This window comes from Acipenser ruthenus, chromosome 18 (assembly GCF_902713425.1).
Source record: "Acipenser ruthenus chromosome 18, fAciRut3.2 maternal haplotype, whole genome shotgun sequence".
Classification (NCBI taxonomy): Eukaryota; Metazoa; Chordata; class Actinopteri; order Acipenseriformes; family Acipenseridae; genus Acipenser; species Acipenser ruthenus.
The window spans coordinates 19,080,275-19,100,556 of NC_081206.1; the positions used below are offsets into that span (position 1 = coordinate 19,080,275).

The following is a 20,282-nucleotide window of genomic DNA, read 5'->3' on the forward strand; positions in this document are numbered from 1 at the left end:
TTAACTTCTTAAAGGGAATTACTGGGGGAAAATATCAGCACAGCCCTATACAGGGCAAGCTGGCTGACAAAGTGCTCCACAAGAACACTTATGGTGTGTTTACACTGGCCGTTTTTAGGTCTTTCTTTCTCAGGTCTTTCTTCTGCAGTGTAAATGCACACGGCCGACTCTCAGCTGTCCTAAAAACGGCCAAATTTTTGGGTCGGCTTAGGTCCGAGTTGGCAGTGTAAACGCAGCATTAGTGGCGCACATTGTTGCTGCACAGTTGGATACATAAATGTGGTTTAATGGGACTAGCATTGAAATCATGAATCACAAGGGAAATACCAGAACCCAATGCTTTAGACCAGCGTTTCTCAAACTGGGGGTCCCGACCCAAAAGGGGGTTGCAAGGCTATTGTAGGGGGGTTGCGTGATCACAAAAAACTGACATAACCGGAAGATTAGGGCTTCTGATTTTCTATTTTAACTGATAAAACATGGAAAATGGAAACACTGGAAATGGTTACTCAATTCATGTGGACTTCACCCCTTTCCCATTTAAAAAATAATAATAATAATAATAATAAAACAAAAACATCTTTCCTAGTACAGCTGGGCAATGTCCCTCCTTCCTGCCTTGTAACTGTCATTGATTCATTCTGAATACTTTAAACCCACCCAACTACTGAGTTGCAGCAAATTCTACATTTCTATTGGAGACTCCACTTGCGAGATTTAAAACAAGATTACAATTACAGTAGAAGGCTTGTTTGCGGGATTTAAAATTATATTACAGTTAGATAGTGAGAATTTAAAACAGAATGGCAAATTGTGGCGAAATGTAAAAAAATTGCCTAGACACACAAAAACCCCAGAAGAATGTGCCCGTGAACCATAAGGATTTTGTCATGGAAGGCAGCAAAGGAAAGAAGATACAACTAAATGTGCAAGTACTGTCGAGTTACTACTATTGTGACAGAAAAAAAAAGAAAACACCCAAGCATTTTGGAAAGTAATCGAAAAAATCATTTCATACAGTATATACAAAGCGAAAGCCCTGGAAAAAAAAAAAAACACCTGCCGTGTTCACGAAGTGTCCAGATGTTTGTATGTGTATATCGTTGTGTATAAAGTGCTTCCGCCAGTCAAGAAAAACTTTTAAATGTCCATTTTTTTTGTGTTTCACACGGTTTCTCAATTTGCCACAGTCCTTGGACGACGTTATGATTATTGCTACAATCATTGGCGAATTGCATTTGTTTGCAAGTACTGTACTTCCAGCTGCCAGAACTGCCTGTTGGCTGCGAAGGGTTAGACGCAAATTTCAGACAGTAAAGGCTGCTACCCACCAGACACTGCGGCAAGCGAAACTGCAGTGATGCGACAAAAATAAATATAACCTATACTTTTTGATAAGTATCTTTCACACAACAAGTGACAGAGCTTTATGACAAAAGTCATGACAATTATAAAGATACAGATTTGAAAGACAGTATATGGGAGTCCATTTCAAAGGAACTGGATAAGCCTAGTATGTATGATTTATTGCCATATATGTTGAAATCCCGTCGGAGAAGACCCTCAAAATCTCCACCTCATGTTGACGAATATGTACCAGTCTTGATCATAGTTTTGGCAATAGCAATATGTAATAGTTCTATAGATCTGGCAGTTTCTTAACCTGTAATTAAAAAATCTCATCGCTTCTGGTGTGTGGAGACCTTAACACATGTTTTTGAAATATCTACATACCCCTGAAGAAGAGACTTTGAAAGTGGAACTTAAAGAAGCAGGTGTTATTTACAAATCAGAGGAGTCTACAAGTAGACGGTACCGATGGTGTGTGCAAGTTTTCGATGCTTCGTTCCATATGACAAAATGAAATCTTAATTCACACAGAAAAACCGTCTTGAAGCAGAAACACAAGTGACACAAATGACAGGCTTGCTTTTGATTTAAACACTTAAGCCTCTTAATATCATGCCATGGTTTCATTTTGTAATCTGGTTATTTATTTTACAGTTGAGGTTATAAAAATGCATTTTATATTGGCTAAAAAAAAATAATAAAAAAAAGTATTTCTGAAAACCGTTTCTACCCCTCACCCGTGGATCTTGCCCCACACCCCATACACACTTTTGGAATGGCTCTGGCAATACTGACCACATAATGATTGCATGTCCATGCTTCATTTAGAGTTCCTGTGTAGTATGTACAGTAATTTCATATGATAACGTACTGAAACATTTCCGAGAGGAGCCCAGCAAAAAAAAAAAAAAAAAAAAACCTGCTTTAGACAACTGCAATAGCTTTTCATTCTGTGGTCAGAAACGTTCTGAAATGTCTGACCTTATGTTAAACTGTGAAAAATGGCACCATGAAAAGAGGAAATTGATGCTTAATATAAGATGGCTAGTTCCTACTAAACCACATCCTCTGCATTTATCACTGTATACGGTGAGTTCTTGTTTTTTTTACTATCTAGTGTTCAGTAGAAGCAGGATGTTGGGGCATTGTAACAATACAAAAAATAAATAAAAAACATACTGGTTTGCTTTATCCTGGCTTACCCATCATTGACCCCTACCCAGATATTATTATTTCTAATTTTTATATGCATTTATTTATTTATTTATTTATTTATTTATTTATTTATTTGTTGCATCAAAGAAAAAACATTTATGTTTGTGGTGCACCAATGCAGTTCTGAAAAGTGGAGGGTTTTACTAACTGCTTGTAGTTGTATGATCTGCTGGCTTTCTATGGTCTCTATTGTAGATTCAATTGATCCAAACAGTGGTGGATCCAAGTACTGCCATCATTTTAAATATTCGAACTGTAAAGACAAAAAATACGCTTGAGACTCTGATGTTGGTTTTGTCAAAGCTCCCTTTTAATGATTTAAAAAAGGGTGATATTTAGATCAGCTACTGTTCAGATGAGTTGAATACACCTAGATTTTGTTTATAGTTTAGCAATTTCTCCAGTCTGCAATTTGTACCATTTTTGTAAAAGAGAATGATTAACAAACAACCATAGTTGTTTATTACACGTTTCCTCACAGGAAAGAAAAACACTTTGAATAACTGGGAGCCAAAGTTTTGTTCACTGTGCCATCTGAACATATTGTTCAAGAGCTTGTAACGTTAAAAGGCACCCCTGTCAGGTACTGTAATGTCTTTCAAACACTTTATACACAAGGATGGCCTTCACTTCCTATTCAAAATGGCCACTTGGCAGCCATCTTGTCGGTTTTCATTGTGGTAATTATCTTTCCAAAATGATCAGGGAAACCTTGCAAGTTTACTGCAATTTTTACGTTTCAGCATGTTTTCTTACTATAGTGCAAAATAACCTTTTAAAAATAAAATATCAGTTTCTTAATGGGTTTAAATAGGAGAACTGAAGAATAATATAAACCAACAGCTGTCTTTCAATTCAGTGATAAAAACCAAGCAAACAATATGCTGTTATGGTCCTAATGGCCTGCTTTATATGATGTGTAATGTCAAATAATATAATGATGGGATATTTTGCTAATAAGCCAAACTTCAATAAGAATGGAGCTAGCTTCATAGGGAAACATGGTGATCAGCAACAAAGGTTTTAGAATATGTGTATATCAGGAGGAGCCGTACTGCATCTAATTGATACTGTAAACGTTTCAATTTTGTGAATCGCTACTTCAAGAATTTTAGATCGGCTCAAACTTGTGTTGACAGATTAATCTCAGAAAAAGTAACAGCTCTCTAAGGGAGAGCTTCACGTGATGTTTATTTTGATAAAAAAAAAAAGATACCAATATGTTAAGATGAAATGTCTGTAATCTTAAAGTATAAAAATGTAGGAAATGAAACATCAAATATACATATCACTGCATAAACCATCCATTATAGACAATTTAGACCCGTTCGCCAAAATTGTGATTGTAATTTCAATGCTGACCTACTCGGAAAATACAGGGGCATTTCCCAGAGCCCAAGCAACCCCTAACAGTACAGTATGTACCTGTCTGCACAGACTGGGTGTAAAGGAGTTTTCTAGTATCTCTATGTACAGTATGTAGATTTATTTAAAAAAAAAAAAAGTAAAGAAAAGCAAGTTGTATAATGCCTTTGTAATACGAGACAGCGTTTTGCTAAATGTTGTGTAAAAAGTAAATTGTGTGGCAGCAGATGTTGGGAGCGGGATGGATGGGAGTACAACAGGAGGACAGTGATGGGCATCTCCGTCAGCTGTCTCCGCTCTCCACAGGCCTGCTGTGTGGGTACTTTGGTGTGGAAAAACAGCCCGCTCTGCAACTGTGAAGTTTGGCATCGCTGGCATCCGTGCGTGCTTGCAGATTAGCACAATGTAGTTGACTTCCAGTTTCACACAAGTTAAGCTGTTAAAGGGGAGCATTTTATTTGGCATGTTCTCTTTTGCTCGCTTCAGAACATAAGAACAAAATGTCACTTGTTTTATTTTCAGTCTTGAACAGATTTACTTCACAGAGCATTGTGAAAGTAAGTTTGTTGGAAATGATAGAAAGTGTAACGTTTTATCCCCTTATTGTGCTGCTGCTTTATACAGCTGAATTATTCAGCACCTCCTAAAGAAGATTCCTGACCACGCAATCCACTCATGTTATACACATCATCTGAAATGCTTTTTTACAGAATCAAGTTAGATTGTTTAATTTTTGATTTCTTCAAATCTTCCAATGGAGTGTGGGTTTTTTTTTTCTTTTTTTTTTTTTTAAAAGATGCTTACTGATTCCTTCAGAAGTTGGGGGTGGAAATCTCCACTCCAGCAGAATGTGAAATGTCAGTAATTCTGGGCAGTATATGAATGCACCTGCCAACCAATGCTATTATCCCTCTATTAAAGTCTGTCTTGTATCGGGGAATGCAACTGATTTTCAGCCCTGTTGTATATTTCAAAGTACATATTGTTATAAATGCAGTATAAAGTTACATTTTAAAAATCAAGCAATATTTTAATATTTAGTTTAGAAAAAAAAAATCCTTCCGAAAACTATTCCTATGTTAGAACCAAGGAAAAACTAGAAGACACATATTACAACTAATGGCTTTGTCAGTGTTGGCCTGCCTTGTTTTATGACTCTCATTGTTTTTGAGTTGTTTTGATTGACTTTGCAGGGCGCTGCAGTCTCTTAATTACTCTGTGTTTGTGTGTGTGTGTTTAAGTATTTACCAGGAAACCTGCATGCAAAGAGGCTGCCTCTTCTTTTTTTAAAAAAGAAAAAATTCCCACAGTGGCGACTCAATGCTCACACAAGATATGGTAATCAGCAGGTGCAGCGAGCAGGGGAGAAGAAGCAGAGGCTGTCTAGCGAGCGTGAGAAAAGGGGACAGGCTCTGGGAGCTATTCTACAACTGCGGCGGCAGCAGCAACAACAGCAGCAGTGACACTTGAGACAGAGTCGTTCCTCCCAAACCTGTTGACTGTGTGCCAAAAGCTCAGCAGTGTAGTACCATCCAGCTGCATGAGAAAAAAAGAGACAAAACTCCTGGGCTGATTTGTCTTACTTCTGAATTGGCCTGTTGTGAGAATGGACTGCCATATATGGTCATTGAATGACTGTGAGGCCATGCTAAGCCTTTGGAGTGTCAGTCTGCTGCAGACAGTCTGCTTACTCAGGGCTGACCTCTCCATTGGGGGGGTGCTCTTGACTGCAGTCTGAGCCGGCTCATTAAGATGCAGGGCACAGGGAGGCTGTCCGCAGCTGCACGCTGGAAGCAAAGAAGGAGACACGGAATAGAGCAGGGGCGAGGGGGTGACCAAAGAAAACCAACAAAAGACACAGCCCCCTTTTTGTTTTCCCTAATCCCCTCCCCTAGTCTCTCAACAGCAACAGTGCTCAGGAAGTCCCTAGTAACACAGAGCTGTTCATTTATATGCTTTATATGCATTCAATTTTTTCTTTTCTTTAATACATGTCGTTGGAGATATTGTAGAAGTGCAACAGTGATGCGCATTTGGATCTTCTATAGGGGTTGGGGTAAAAAAATTGAAACATCTCGATTTTGTGTAAATGGTCCGTGCCCCAATGATTTTTTTACATTCATACTCTCCCTATCCCATTTAGTTTCTGTCTTAACAAAATAGTCTAATCACTAAAATGAGCATTTGACCTTATTATGCATCATACATAGCCCATCAGGATCATCACATCTATTGTGTATATATGATATGCATTGTATCGTGACATTTAGTATATCGTTACACCCCCTAACAGCTAGCATCTCTGACATATTTGGTATTATACTGTGTCTCCCAGTTGCAAGTCAGTTTGTCACAATTGGCAACACTGGATCAGACAGACATCGACTGAGTACTGCTAGTGAGCATTTGGTTCTTATGTATCCAAGACTGCACAAATTGCTGATGATTAACAAGGAACAGCCTCAATAGGGATGACTAAGGGCTCATCTGGTAAACAGGCATGAAGTAGAGGCAGTATTTCATTAGGTAACGTATCCCCTCCACAACAATTTAAACACTGCAGACTTGCAGGTAATGCGTGCTGCTAATTGAGCGCCTGCACTCGGATTAAATGGCAGGTTTCTAATATGTTGTCTATCCCCTACTCTGAAGGAGCTGCTGTACTTTGGCAACACAGTACTATATTCATTAAAAGTAACACAACATTGTAAACGAACGGATTAGGATATAGTCTTCCAATTGTGATGAAACAGTGCAAAGACATTCATTAGCTCAAGCTCGGGTGCATCTGCATCAAGGCTATGGTGACCCACTTATTAATGCAAACTTCAGATTGTTTTGTTTCTTTCCCAATTTCTTTTTTTTTTTTTTGCTGAACCTGCAATGAACAGACAATAAAGACAGCATTAAGGTAGGTGAGTTCACTGTCTTATTGTTGCAGGTTCTTCCAGCATTTAGTATTTGATGATTTTATATGTGGAGTCAACCTGCACTCAAAGCACCTGCTAAATGATGACGTGAAAATAATGCAGAAGATTCCATTAAAAAAGCAGTTTGCTTAGAATAATTAAATTAGCATATAGATTTAAAACATCTGTGCATGCTTTATGCATTATCAGCTGTACTGTATGGTTAGCAATACTGTAAGGCGGAAGCATAAATATTTACTGTCCTTGTCTCCATGTGATTCAGTTTTCTGTGTAGAGAAAGGTTGTACAGTCCAGCAGGCATAAGTAATTGGTTTCAAAGAGCATACAAAGGAGTTATCATTTTAAAGATACTATACTTGAAACATTACTCTAGAGATACAAATTACTTACCTGTACATTTGTAGCATTTTTTTAAAATTATTTTTATACCAAACTATTTTAACTTTTTCTAATTTTATTTTTGTAGTTTTTTTTTTTTTTAATTGTGGATAAGTTTTTAATTTTTTTTTTCTACTGAATATATTTGGGTCCTTTTTTGTTTGTATTTATACTTCAGTTTGCAGACATTTCAAGTTCATAGACAACACTATACAAGGGAAAGTTGCTACTACTTCTGGATTTGAAATCACTTCCTGGTCTGTGATTTAGTTTTACTCCAGTGGGCTAGCTGCAAACAGGCCACATGGCCTACCTATCATGGATGAAACCGAATGTGCATCTGAATTAAACTATTAGAAATCCAAGAACCAAAATAAATTTAACACAAACAATAATGCTGCTAAATGGTTTTTAAAACCTTGAAGTGTTTCTTCTGCAGCCAGGGCAGATGTTACATTCTTGCTGGGAGGAAGCTCACAGCACACCTTTTCAGTGTCAGCATGTTTACAGTGTGTTCAGCAATTCTAGCTGAAAAAGTGGTGTTTTATTTATTGTATTTATTTTAAACTGGTCGGGGGGACCTTCAGTTCTTTGGGTTGTCTCTCGGCAGCATGAAGAAATTGACAGCAAATTCACCATCTGCCTTGACCATGTGCTGTAAATATCCACTAAACCGTTTTCTTTTAAAGTGAAAGATGTTTGTACTCTTTTAGAGAATCTTCTGCTGTCCACTGCTGTCTGGAAATCCCCCAGTGAATGCAGGAAGTAGCATTTAAAATGTAGTAGCAATTGTACCATTTCCCCACAAATTTCTGACCCCTGTTTTGTTTTTCACCCTTCCTGGTTGCCGCACAGGGCTTTTCTTTCTTAATCCATACTTTTAAAACTAGTAGAATGAATCTAAAATAGTGTTGAAAATATAATGTCATTGTCAATTAATATTTTGTTTTATTATACTGAAAAAAATATTACCATTAAATTGTTATTCTCCACAATACTCTTTTGACAGTCATTTAAAGCTTTTTTTTTCTTGCTGTATATACCCTACTTATCCCGGAATTGTTAATTAACAGATTCTGGGGTGTTAACTAAGATCCATGTAATTGGATTGGTCAATTTATTTTAATTCAGTCTCTGAATAGATGCTGTCTGAATGGATGAAAATGTGGAACAGACACTAATGATATGTCAGCTCTTCAGAATTACACAAATGTTCATATAGTATCTAATTTTATATATATATATATATATATATATATATATATATATATATATATACTGTAATTTTTATATATATATGCTTGCTCTTATTGTATTACTTGTAACACTTGAAATGTATTTGCCCTGGATAAGGGCGTCTGCTAAGAAATAAATAATAATAATAGTAATAATATATATATATATATATATATATATATAATATCTGCATATCTGCCCATGTTATTTTCTTAATGCTAGGAACAGAGGATCAAATTGAAATGATTTTCATACTCTTCGGCCCTGTCCACACTATGCCTTTAAACCGTCTTAAGTGCTAAGTACGGGTAGCATCTACACTACACAGCGTTTAATACCGTACTCAAGAACTGGACTCCAGACCACCTCGGGTAGTCTCAAGTCCGGTTCTAAATTAGATTGCATCAGGTAGTGTAGTTTGTCAGAAGTGTGGACGCTGTAAAAAAAACTACATTTTTCTGTGTATCCTCCAATATCCCAAAATGCTTTTTGATATGTTTTGCCGCGTGAACATTGCAACTACAGTACTCGGAACAGGCACCTGAAGGAGTTGAGAATGACTATCAATAGGCTTGTTGTAAAACAGTGAATCATGGAGCGACGTGATCAGATGCTGAAATCACAGCACACTGATATCTGGAGCGAAGAAATCGGTCAAAAAGAACTTGAGTTAAAAATGGAATGCCAACCTTATGATAAAATGTACCTTGTGTTTAAGAAACAAAACCATAATATTTATGTTAAGAAGCGCTATATCTTCTGTGGGCACGGGCTCCATATTTGCAAGGTTGTAACCAGACAGTGCATGGTGGGATACTATCATATTAAGTACCACAGTCCATTGCACTGCTAGGAACTGTAACCAAATTATTTTGAAGTGTTTGTACACATTAAGCCAGACTAATCATGAACGGTACTTTTAATGTGGACACTTTGAGCTGGATTAATTAAAGCGTTTTTGAGTACGGTTCTCGAGATTTGTTATGTAGTATGGAAAGGGCCTTAGTGTGCCAGGTACAATAAAATATGTATATGTTTGTGTGACAGGGGAGATCTGGGCTGGCTATCAGGCAAGGGAGGAGTTGGAAGCCAATCATGGCGATGAGCGAGGGTGTGTCGCGTGGACCTCTTTGATTGGTTGGGAGGCGGGTCGGTCCCATAAGAATGACGCTCTCCTATTCCTTTGTTTAGACCTTACAGGATACAACACAGCGGAATCTCTGGCCGGAGCATTGGAATAACAAAGAGAACGAAAGTAAACTGACTGAGTAAAAGAAAAGGCTGCCTGTCCCTGATACAGCAGCAGACGGCAGTGGAGACAGCTGAAGATGACTATTAGTACAGTCCCTGGGACATTTATTTGTTTTAGCTCAGGGGGATCTGGGCAACCCCATTAAAGTATTGAGGGAATAGGAGAATGTCATTTCATCTCGTGCCTCGCAGGTTGTAGTTTTATTTACAGTGTTTTTTTTTCCCTGTTTTGATTTCTCCTTTTGATTATGGATTATTTCTGCATGTACAGTACCTCGGGGATACCATTGCTGGTAGCAACCCTGAGGGTATCCAGGATTACCATTGCTGGTACCCTGTTAACCTGTGCGGCGTCTCAGACACTTTCTGACTCCTGTGTTATCAGTGAACCACCCACGCACCCTCTCACAGTTTGTTTAATATTTGTGTTAGTTCATTTTCATTTCGATAAAGAAACACATCTGGTGTATAATGAGAAATGACGGAGTTGAATGTATAATATGGGTTGACTAGAGGTCTTAGTATAGTAATTATTTGCCTCTTAAAACGACTTTAAGACTACATTGTGCAACACCCGCAGGATATATTCAGATAAGAACATAGGAAAATTTACGAAAGCGTGGAGGCCATTTGGCTCATCTAAGCTTGTCTGGTTCCTAGTAGCTGATTGATCTCAGAACTTTGTCAAGTTGGGTCTTAAAGGATCCAAGTGATTTGGCCTCAACAAGACGACTAGGTGGCCCATTCGATACGCTCACCACTCTGTGTGAAGAAGTGCCTCTTTTCCCACTGTCCTAATCCTGTTTTTTTTGTTTTTGTCAAGTATTAGTTAGGGCTAACTCTTCGTAGCTCATTCTTTTAAGCCCTGGGATTAGTTTGGTTGCTCTTCGTTGGACTCTCTCCAGGGCCACAATGTTCCTGGGTACTATGTACAGTTTAACCAGTGCATTATACAACCTCATCATAACCTTCTTGGATTTGTACAAGTTCATTGACCTGTGACAGGTAATTTGATATCTGGTGATATGACATGGGACAGACCTGCAGCCAGTGTTACACATGAAATTAACTTTGCTGGTTGTTTAAAGACATAATGCCAGACTCTGAAAGACCCCTTTTTTCTTTTTCTGCTGTATAGAGGTAAAGTCAAATTCACAACTGTCTGTACCTAGTCAAATGAGAATTCTAAAAACTGCATGGCTGTAGTGGAACAAGAGAACAGGTGATTTTCCAGGTAAAATCTGGAAGTGAGGAGTTTAGCAAAAAAAAAATGGCCAAGTGACGCTGCTATAAGATGCCAGGGAAGCATGTATATCTGTGTGGGTGTGTGTGTTTGTGGATTAAGGGGCGTGGAGCTGGCAGAGTTTCTGGATCTAGCTACAAGACGTGCAGCAGTTGGTAAATAAAGATGAATTTTCTTTTGTTTGGCAGGCCGTGCAGTTCATTATTCTCCACTTTACCCAGCGAGCGTCCCAGGGAACGGCAGCTGTTTGTGATGTAAAGACACTCTATCAGGACTAGACAGCCTCTCTTCTGTACTCCAGACTGAGAAAAGAGGAAGGTGTTCCTTCTCCATAACAAAACCTGCAACTTTCTTTATTGCACTGGGGTTTCTCTGGAAAGGAAAGATAACCTGAACTACAAAACTGATGCATATACACTGTAGGTGATCCTAGTGTACAGTGACCATATCTGAGAGAAGGTCAAGGTTGTTAATCTAGGCACACATAAAGGATCATATGCTAGATTTGCTGGGTGTATTGAAATGGGCTTACATATTTGTCTATATCAGAGCCCTCTGGTGGGGGGAACAAAACTGTGGACCAAATGGCATTTTTGCAAACTAGAAAACAATTATTCACTTGAAATGGCCAAATTTCAAAACCCAAAGCAGAAATTCTCTGTATTCTAGGGGTCAGTGTTACTGAACAGGGTGTACAATAAAACACATTAAAAAAAATAATACAGTAAGCAATGTATACATTTTATTACACAATCTCAATTGTTTTGATATTTGTGTACAGTTACTTGGTCTGTTGAACAAGTTTGAACACGTATCCGCTGTCGGCCATCTTTGCCAGGATCCTCCCAATGTTTACTTTGGGTATTGTTTTATTCACCGGGTGCCTGCATTTTGTAGTTGGTGTCAACAGGGAAAGAATCCATGAATAGAACAACACGCTCTCCTGGATGTACACCGGGCTGTAAATGATGATTGTGCATGAAAGGGAACCATTAAAAGCAACATTTGTCAATTTAACATACAGAACAGTGCAGTCTTTGAAAAGTAAGCTTTCCCTACATTTTCTATCAAAATAAAATAGTGTTAAAAGCTAATAATTGATTTGGGACAAACTGCAAGGAAAATGAATAAATAAATCTGGATTTGCTATGCCACTCAAGTGTTTAGCCAGTCAGATATTTGTATGTGTCTCTCCTTTGTTCTGTGTAAAAATTGTGTTTGCACATTTTTATGATGGACATGAATATTCAAATCGAGCTCTGGCCACTGTACATACATAACATCGCAGGAACGAGTTGGGGACTAATGAGATTGGATCCGCATTTTTAAAAAATAAATAAATAAATAAATAATACAAGTAAATAAATACATTTAGTGCCCCATTATTCTACCCCCACTTTTCTCCCAAATGTCCAGTTACATTCCCCCTTACCCTGCACACCACATGGCTGTGCTTTTACCAGGTGAGCAGTGTGGACCATTTTCCTGGAAAGAATCCCATGTCCCGTGTATCTATAATGTATGCTGATAGGTTCAGTTCGGCATTTGTCTTGAATGCGTTTGAGCTTTTTCCTTAGAAAGCCTATGTGATGTAGAGATTCAAAACAGTAAAGCAGATATTATCTGCGGTATGGTCATGCTGACTGTTTTGTTTTTTCCTGTTTTGTAGAATGGAGCTGCTGTATTTTTAAGATATATTTATTGTAGGGTCTTTCCAGCAGATCTGAATCAAGTATGGTCCTTGACCCCTTCCGTCAGTGGCCTAATTAAGTGTCTGTGGAAAGCCCCCACTTGGAGAACAAATGGAGATTTCTACAAGACACAGACCTTTTTCTCACCATATGGGGCTTTGTCTGTTTTTTGCTTATTACTAAAATAACACATCATAAACTGAATATACAGTACAACTGGAATACAGCTTTCCACATAATAAGATAGTGCCATTGACACCTAGTCTGCCATTTTAGATTGAGAATGCAACTTGAAATTAGTTTGGTCTTATGTTTGCATTGTCTAAACAAGGAAGTAATTCAGTATCCATTACAGTAGATGAACCCTGATTTCTGATAAATATCCTTTCATCCTGAAACAAACCTGTAGGTCAGTGTTTTTTCATAGGTGGTCCATATCCTTGCAAAGATTGCTGCTGTTGCTATGTGTTGGTTTGTAAACCGCAACAAGTAATTTTGGTCTGTGTATTGTAGATTATGGTAACATTTCTGTGGAAATCCAATAATTTTATGTACTCTAGATTATGTTGGTTCATCCCCCCTCTAAGTGTTTAATGACAGAGAATGTGAAACTTAAAAAAAAAAAAAAAAAAAACTAAGATACATCTGTTTTAAATGTTGTATATGCAAGATAAAGGAAATCAAGACATTTTAATTATGTAACTTCTCATGTAGCTACCACTAATTACATGACATGCCCCAGTGATGGTTTTCTCTTCATTAACAAGTTTGACTGATGCACAATATATTTATTTAATGACTGCACGGAAACCTGTTTTCATCACAAAAACTAAAAAAAAAAACCTTTTTAAAACTGCTACAGAAGCTTAACTAATTTCTAAATTAACTACAGTTATTTAAAACACTTGCACTGCAAAATGGAGATGAAAAATCTCCCTACGTGTCATTATGAAATATGGCAACAGCAGTAATAACATATTGGACATCTGCTCTGAATCTAAATATAAAGTATACAGTATTTTTAGGCAGATGTTTCTTAACTTAAAATGATTCATGTTGCATTGTCAGAGATGTAGTAAATCAGGTGCTGTATTTATAATGGTTTTCATCCTGTTTTAAATGACCCAATCTTGTTTCTGTATATTTTAATGTTTGTTCCTCCTTGCACAAATACGGTAAAACAAATCTGTAGTCCATTTATTTTTATAGCCATATATTAAAAGACTTTACAAAGTTAAACCTAGCCAGTGCCTTTAGTGCAGCACAGAAAACAGGACCAGAGGACATAGCTGGAAACTAAGTGGAAGGAGATTTAGGATAGTGGGGGAGAAGACACTTCACTACATGAGTGTGGTGATGGAATAGGTTACCTATCCATGTTGTGGATGCCGAATTTAAGCTTTTAAGACCTGATTTGAGAAAGTGATATCAACCAGCTGCTTGGAACCAGATGAGCACTGATCGGCCAAATGGCCTCCTCGCATTCATAAATTCTTCTATTAACCTGGGTTCACTAGTGGGTCACTTAGTTAAAGACCTGCCACATGGGAAGCACAGTGAGGCATGCAGGGGAGGTTCAATTCCAGTTTTGTGCCCAATTGCCCAAATGGTGACCATTTAAAATGCCTTGATAAAATTAGGTATAATACATTTTAAATGGTCTGTTTCCTTATGACATACAGTTTTAAATTGATGGTGGCTGCTTTAACAGTGATTTTCATGAATATCAACTGGCTTGTGTCTCTGAGGCAATGAAAAATGAAATTGACTAACTCAATGGGCCCAAGCACGTTTGGCAAAGGAAACGGGCCAATTTGAAAAGGATTCCACATGAGGTTAATTTGCACAGCATGGGGTTAATTTACAGCAACCGTGATTATAAATAAATTACATTTTATTTAATAAATAGTCAGTCCTGTGTCTGTGGCAGCTTTAACACATTTAAGCTGTTTTATGTATTTTGGAACATCTGTTTAGAAATTTCCCAAAACATCAACACAATAAATAGATTTTTCCATTGAGTCACATTGTGCGTTTTGGAGATAAATGATGTCGACAGCATTGCTTCTGCCATGAGACTGGATAATATAGGACTAAGCTGGATATTACTCTCTGTTTTCAATAAACCTGTACAGGTCACTTCTCCAGTTTCATAGCAAGTGACTTAATGGGACCATGATGAACCACTTTTCTAAAAAGTTTAAAATCAATCAGCTACTAGGAAATAGGCCAGCATTGGTGTGTCAAATGGCCTCCTCCTCCTCCTTTTCCTCCAGATCACGTATTTTCTTATGTCCTTATGTTTTAAGACATATCTGACTGTGTTAACTGTTGTGAATGATATCAGATTACCAAATTTAGAAATCCCTTCTCAGATTAATCTGTGTTTTGTACTGTGTGTTTTAAATAGACTCACACTGGTCACTGTGCTTTGCAGTGGAAGTTTTATTGTCATCTGTACTTGAGTATAAACTGATCATATACCTGCTGATCTTGGGGATGGTTGTGATGTATCATTTTCTGAAATTGTTTCTCTTTTTCTTTTTTCTTTCAGGAGAGTACATAAAAACATGGAGACCAAGATATTTTTTACTAAAGAGCGATGGAACATTCATTGGGTACAAGGAGAGACCGCAAGATGTGGATCAGTTGGAAACGCCATTAAATAACTTTTCTGTAGCAAGTAAGTGTGCTTTTTAAAACTAGGTTGTCAGTTATGAGATTTTGTCAACACTCTCATGACTTTTTTAGGTGAAATGCCAAACAGATTCCTATATAGCCTTAGATAGGAACTAATATCGGTAGTGACTATTAGAGTGATGCAACGTGACTGGTGACTGGCGCTTAAAGCAATGTGTTGTACTAGTATACAATTTCATCTACAAGACTGAATGTCTCCGTTAACTAGTGGCTTCAACTGTTGCCGGAAAAGAGAAAAAAAAAATGTGTCTGGTATTTGCCTTGTGATGTTTTGCACTTCCATTAGATACATTAGTATCAAGTTTTGAAAGAAATAAAACATATTGTCATATTAAAACATGATATTTGGTACTACTTTAGGTTGCCTTTTTTCAGGCCACTTGTTACACTTGCACTTCCTGGATCATTTCACCTGGGTCAGTGCATGTGACTGGCTGCAAAGTATGTCAGTCAATAGGGTAAGCAGCTATTTGGTTTATGACAGGACAGAAGCCATTGAAGGGGTGGGAACAATTTCACCCTCCAGGTGACTTGACCATTAACTGAAAGCATGGCTTCCAAACAGATTTATTTTAAACAATTGTAGTAACATATATCATGTTTTAAAATAAGAAAACACATTTGCTATAATAGGTGTTTCCTTTAAAACTATACATCCGAGACCTATATAAAGGATAGAAGTGCACAACACGTATGATTTTATATTTTGTCAGCTGCAATCACTTTAATTAGTATTTCGACACCTTGTATTATTCATTCATTCGTAAGTTTCACCGTCAATATGACTGAATTGTTAAAACTGAAATACATGAATGACAAACTATAACTCAAGACATGCTTGAATGTTCCATGAATTTCTTCAGTTTTGTACATTGAGGCCGTATGAACTGTGTCTTGTGTAAGCAGCAATAGCTTTTCCAACTAGGCGTGTTTGTGATAGTTTAATTATATTTAGCAACATTCTCGGTCCAAATGGAAATCTATGATTTATACCATTGATATAATAATAGAGTAACACAAATAAATGAAAATGTTTTCGGTTGCAGTAAGACAATGTGGAAAGTTTGAAGATATGAGTCTGTTCTGTTCTGCAGATGATTGAACAGAGTAATTAGACAGCATATTGTTCACTAAACAAAACAATCCCAGTTGACATTCGTGAATTATAGTGGTTATTAACAAGCTGATCTTGGGTATTTATCTTGCCACACATAGTAGTCTGCGCTATCAGCAAACTTTAAGGCGAAGTTGAAAAGAGATCTGTCTTTCCCTGTAGTCTCCTGTTATAAAAGCATGTAAAACAGGCTTTCTCTGATGCGTTTGTTTCAGCAAATTACTGACGCGGTACAGTATTGATGTACAAAACTATTAAGAGTTCACATTGAAATTGAGGCAGATCAGTATACAAATAGCCCAGTCTAGAGCCTGGATTTTCAGAAATTGTCTTTCAATGGAAAAGGCTTTTTCCTCCCCTTGAATGGTGATGATTTATTATTTTTGTATTATTTTTTTACCCAAAATTTTTAGTTCATTCATATTTATTTAATAGAGTAGATCCTTATATTGATTTTCAGAAAGTCTGAATCGGAAGGAAGTGATGTCACAATACTGTAAAATGTTATACTGTTGCACTGTTCTTATGTAACTGTATATTATAAAATATGTAGTATAGGGTGATACATACAAGCAGATTTTACACCCACTCAAGCTTAGAGCAGCCAGTGAGCCAACTGGATGATGGCTTGTATCATACAGCACCCTATACAATATTCTATATTTCTTCTTGGTGACCAGCACAAAGCTTTCTGTACGCCTCCCTCTGCTGGATCCCTTTTACCAATTTGTAACCTTATCCTTACCCCCACCTCCCAAAGACCAGGACATAGTGGAGGTATGCAATATGAGATATAACTAGAGAACCAGTTATCCAATTATAATAAAACTTAATATGGACATTCAATATTACAAAAAATATCACAATCTAGGTAATGGAGACCACCTACAGGCTTTGTTCAGCTAATGAAGGCATGACATTTTACACGTTACACAAAAGTATTCAGTATAATGTGAGCATAGGTCAGTCCTTGAGTCCAGTGGTGATTGGTCTATCTGCACATATACATATTTTAAAATATATCTTGAGATCCACTCATAAAAATATGATTGAACATTTGCTGTGTATTTAAGAGAAGCAATCTGACTCCTCTCCACAGGCACAGTACATACGAGTCCGTTCTTTAGCACCAAAACCATTGATAAAGAGGCTAAGGACTAAGCAGCTAGCCTGTTTTATTCAAATTCCCTAGGCTCTGATGGCTGCTGTGGCAATAAAGGTAAAGGACTGTCTGCTTCTGAAATACTGAAATACTGTCTGCTTCTCTTTCCTCTGCTCTAAATCTGTGTAGAGTGCCAGCTGATGAAGACGGAGCGGCCGAAACCAAACACATTCATCATGCGGTGCCTGCAGTGGACCACCGTGATCGAGCGCACCTTCCATGTGGAAACTCCTGAGGAGCGGTGAGTGGGCTGGCATTGGCACAGGGAGGCTCTCCTCTGGAATTTATATTTTAGAGACATTAATAATTGTAATAACTGTTCAACTGCTTTCATTTGAAGCCAATTTAATTGACTAACAGTGATTTCAATTTAAGTAATGTGTTGCCACTGTGAGAAGCTCATTTTAACACTGCTAATTGGAAATACTATGTCATTTAAGATTTGTAGTTAAACCTTTTACAGACTTTCTTGAAAAAAGAAAATATGTTCTTGGGTTTTATTTGAAGTATGACATTTTCCGTTGAAGAAGTCACATTTTTGTTTTGTTTTTGCCGCCTATTATTTGATAGGCCTGGAAAGGGATTTAAATGGTTCTAATGGCCAAATTCAATAGATTATTTTGTTTTCGGGAGGAAGCATTTGGGGAAACTTCACATCCGTGTAGTGGTGCGCCTTTTTTTTTATACCAAAGTGTAAGCCCTTTACTACGTTCTGTCAAACAGTCTACGTGTTTTATTATTATTATTATTATTATTATTATTATTATTATTATTATTATTATTATTATTATTATTTATTTCTTAGCAGATACCCTTATCCAGGGCGACTTACAATTGTTAAAACATATCACATTATTTTTACATACAATTACCCATTTATACAGTTGGGTTTTTACTGGAGCAATCTAGGTAAAGTACCTTGCTCAAGGGTACAGCAGCAGTGTCCCCACCGGGGATTGAACCCACGACCCACTGGTCAAGAGTCGAGAGCCCTAACCACTACTCCACACTGTTGCCCCGACTCCACACTGCTGCTCCGATTAGAAAACAGGTTCTTTTGACTAACCTGTGTTCTTGTGTGTGTGTGTTTTTTTTTCATTCTCAAAAGGGTAGTTTCAATTGTAAGGACACTTGTAATAGCAGATCTTGCTTTTTAGAAGTTTTACACGCTCCACCCTGCAACAGGGTTGCCTACGAGGCAGTGTGTCATTATTGCTTTATCATAATATCATTCTTTTGATCCGTCCTGTTTCCCATAGGGAAGAATGGACAACAGTCATCCAGACAGTGGCAGACAGCCTTAAGAAACAAGAGGAGGAGATGATGGATTGCCGGTCAGGCTCCCCTAGTGACAATTCAGCCATGGAGGACATGGATGTTTGCCTCACCAAACCAAGACCCAAAGTGGTACGTCTGTATGGAGCCTGAGCTACATATAGAACATATAAATTGTTTAATTGGGATGTTGAAAACATATGGGGAACACTGGCTTTAAAACCTGTTTTAAAAATACTTTTTCAACAGCTATATTCAACATCGGGGATCACTGTGTATTAATATAATAATGAATAATAAGACCAAACAAATGAACAGTCTCGAATATCGGAGCCATGCTTTTCATCACAAACGTCACTGTGAAACATCTGTCAAGCCTGGTGATGAAAACAGAATTCTGGAAATAGACGGTTAGGTTTCTTGCATTTCAAATATGGGCATCAAACTAGCTCTAAAAGCATACAGGGTTTGAAAGGTTAAATGTATTGCATACTTACAGTCCCCAAAGTACACTGCAAGTGTAATAATACTTAACCAGGACATATTTTAAAACTCTTTAAATGAAAGTGTTGTATGTAATTTAAATGTTCTCTTTTTTCTCTCCAGACTATGCACGACTTTGAATACCTTAAACTTTTGGGTAAAGGTACCTTTGGGAAGGTCATTCTAGTCAAAGAAAAAGCAACTGGAAGACACTATGCCATGAAAATCTTGAAAAAGGAAGTTATTGTAGCGAAGGTGGGTGCGTTTTGAATCAAGACATGAATAGGGAACAGCAGACCACTTGAAACTCAAATGGTACTCGTTGCCGGTCATTCTAATTTCCCTTTCTGGTGTCTTTCAGGATGAAGTGGCCCACACCCTTACAGAAAACCGCGTGTTACAAAACTCAAAGCACCCCTTCTTGACGGTAAGACCTGCTTTCACACTAAAAACATAAGAACGTAAGAATTTACAATTTACTTATTGCAGTTGTACAGCTTCACTTGGGACCAGTATTGTTTTTGATAAGAAAAATGAGCAAATAACTATTTGGACACTTTTTAAAACACATGATTACACAAAATGAAAGGGTTATCCTTCAACTGAACGAATTTATGTTCCTGTACAGCACAAGCTTTTCCATTACTGTACAGTATCTTTGAACTGAAATCACTTATGTTGGTTTAAAATCAAACATTAAACATCATCCTCGAATGCATGTACTGTAAATGTACTGTGCTGCACTGTAGAAATAAGGATTTTAACTGAATCTCTACAGGTCCTATAAAAGGGCAGTGCACTCTACATTTGAACTCCTAAATTACACCTTGATGCAAATTAAAAGAAACTTCTCAATTTAGAGGCTAGATCAATCCCTGCAAATTGTTCT

At 37.4% G+C, this 20,282-nt stretch overlaps 1 protein-coding gene across 2 annotated transcripts in view; it reads left to right on the plus strand.

Moving 5' to 3' along the window:
* The window catches only part of LOC131698641 (RAC-alpha serine/threonine-protein kinase), a 49,665-nt gene that overhangs the window by 17,412 nt on the left and 11,971 nt on the right, over positions 1-20,282 (plus strand). The window contains exons 1-6 of one of the 2 annotated variants that reach the window (XM_058991417.1): positions 9,807-9,917; positions 15,214-15,342; positions 17,765-17,876; positions 18,895-19,042; positions 19,517-19,648; positions 19,755-19,820. In XM_058991417.1, coding sequence (XP_058847400.1) covers positions 17,776-17,876; positions 18,895-19,042; positions 19,517-19,648; positions 19,755-19,820 — 447 coding nt within the window. In that variant the 5' untranslated portion in view covers positions 9,807-9,917; positions 15,214-15,342; positions 17,765-17,775. Of the gene's footprint in view, positions 1-9,806; positions 9,918-15,213; positions 15,343-17,764; positions 17,877-18,894; positions 19,043-19,516; positions 19,649-19,754; positions 19,821-20,282 lie in introns of those variants that run through there. The other variant, XM_058991416.1, reaches the window with a different exon arrangement.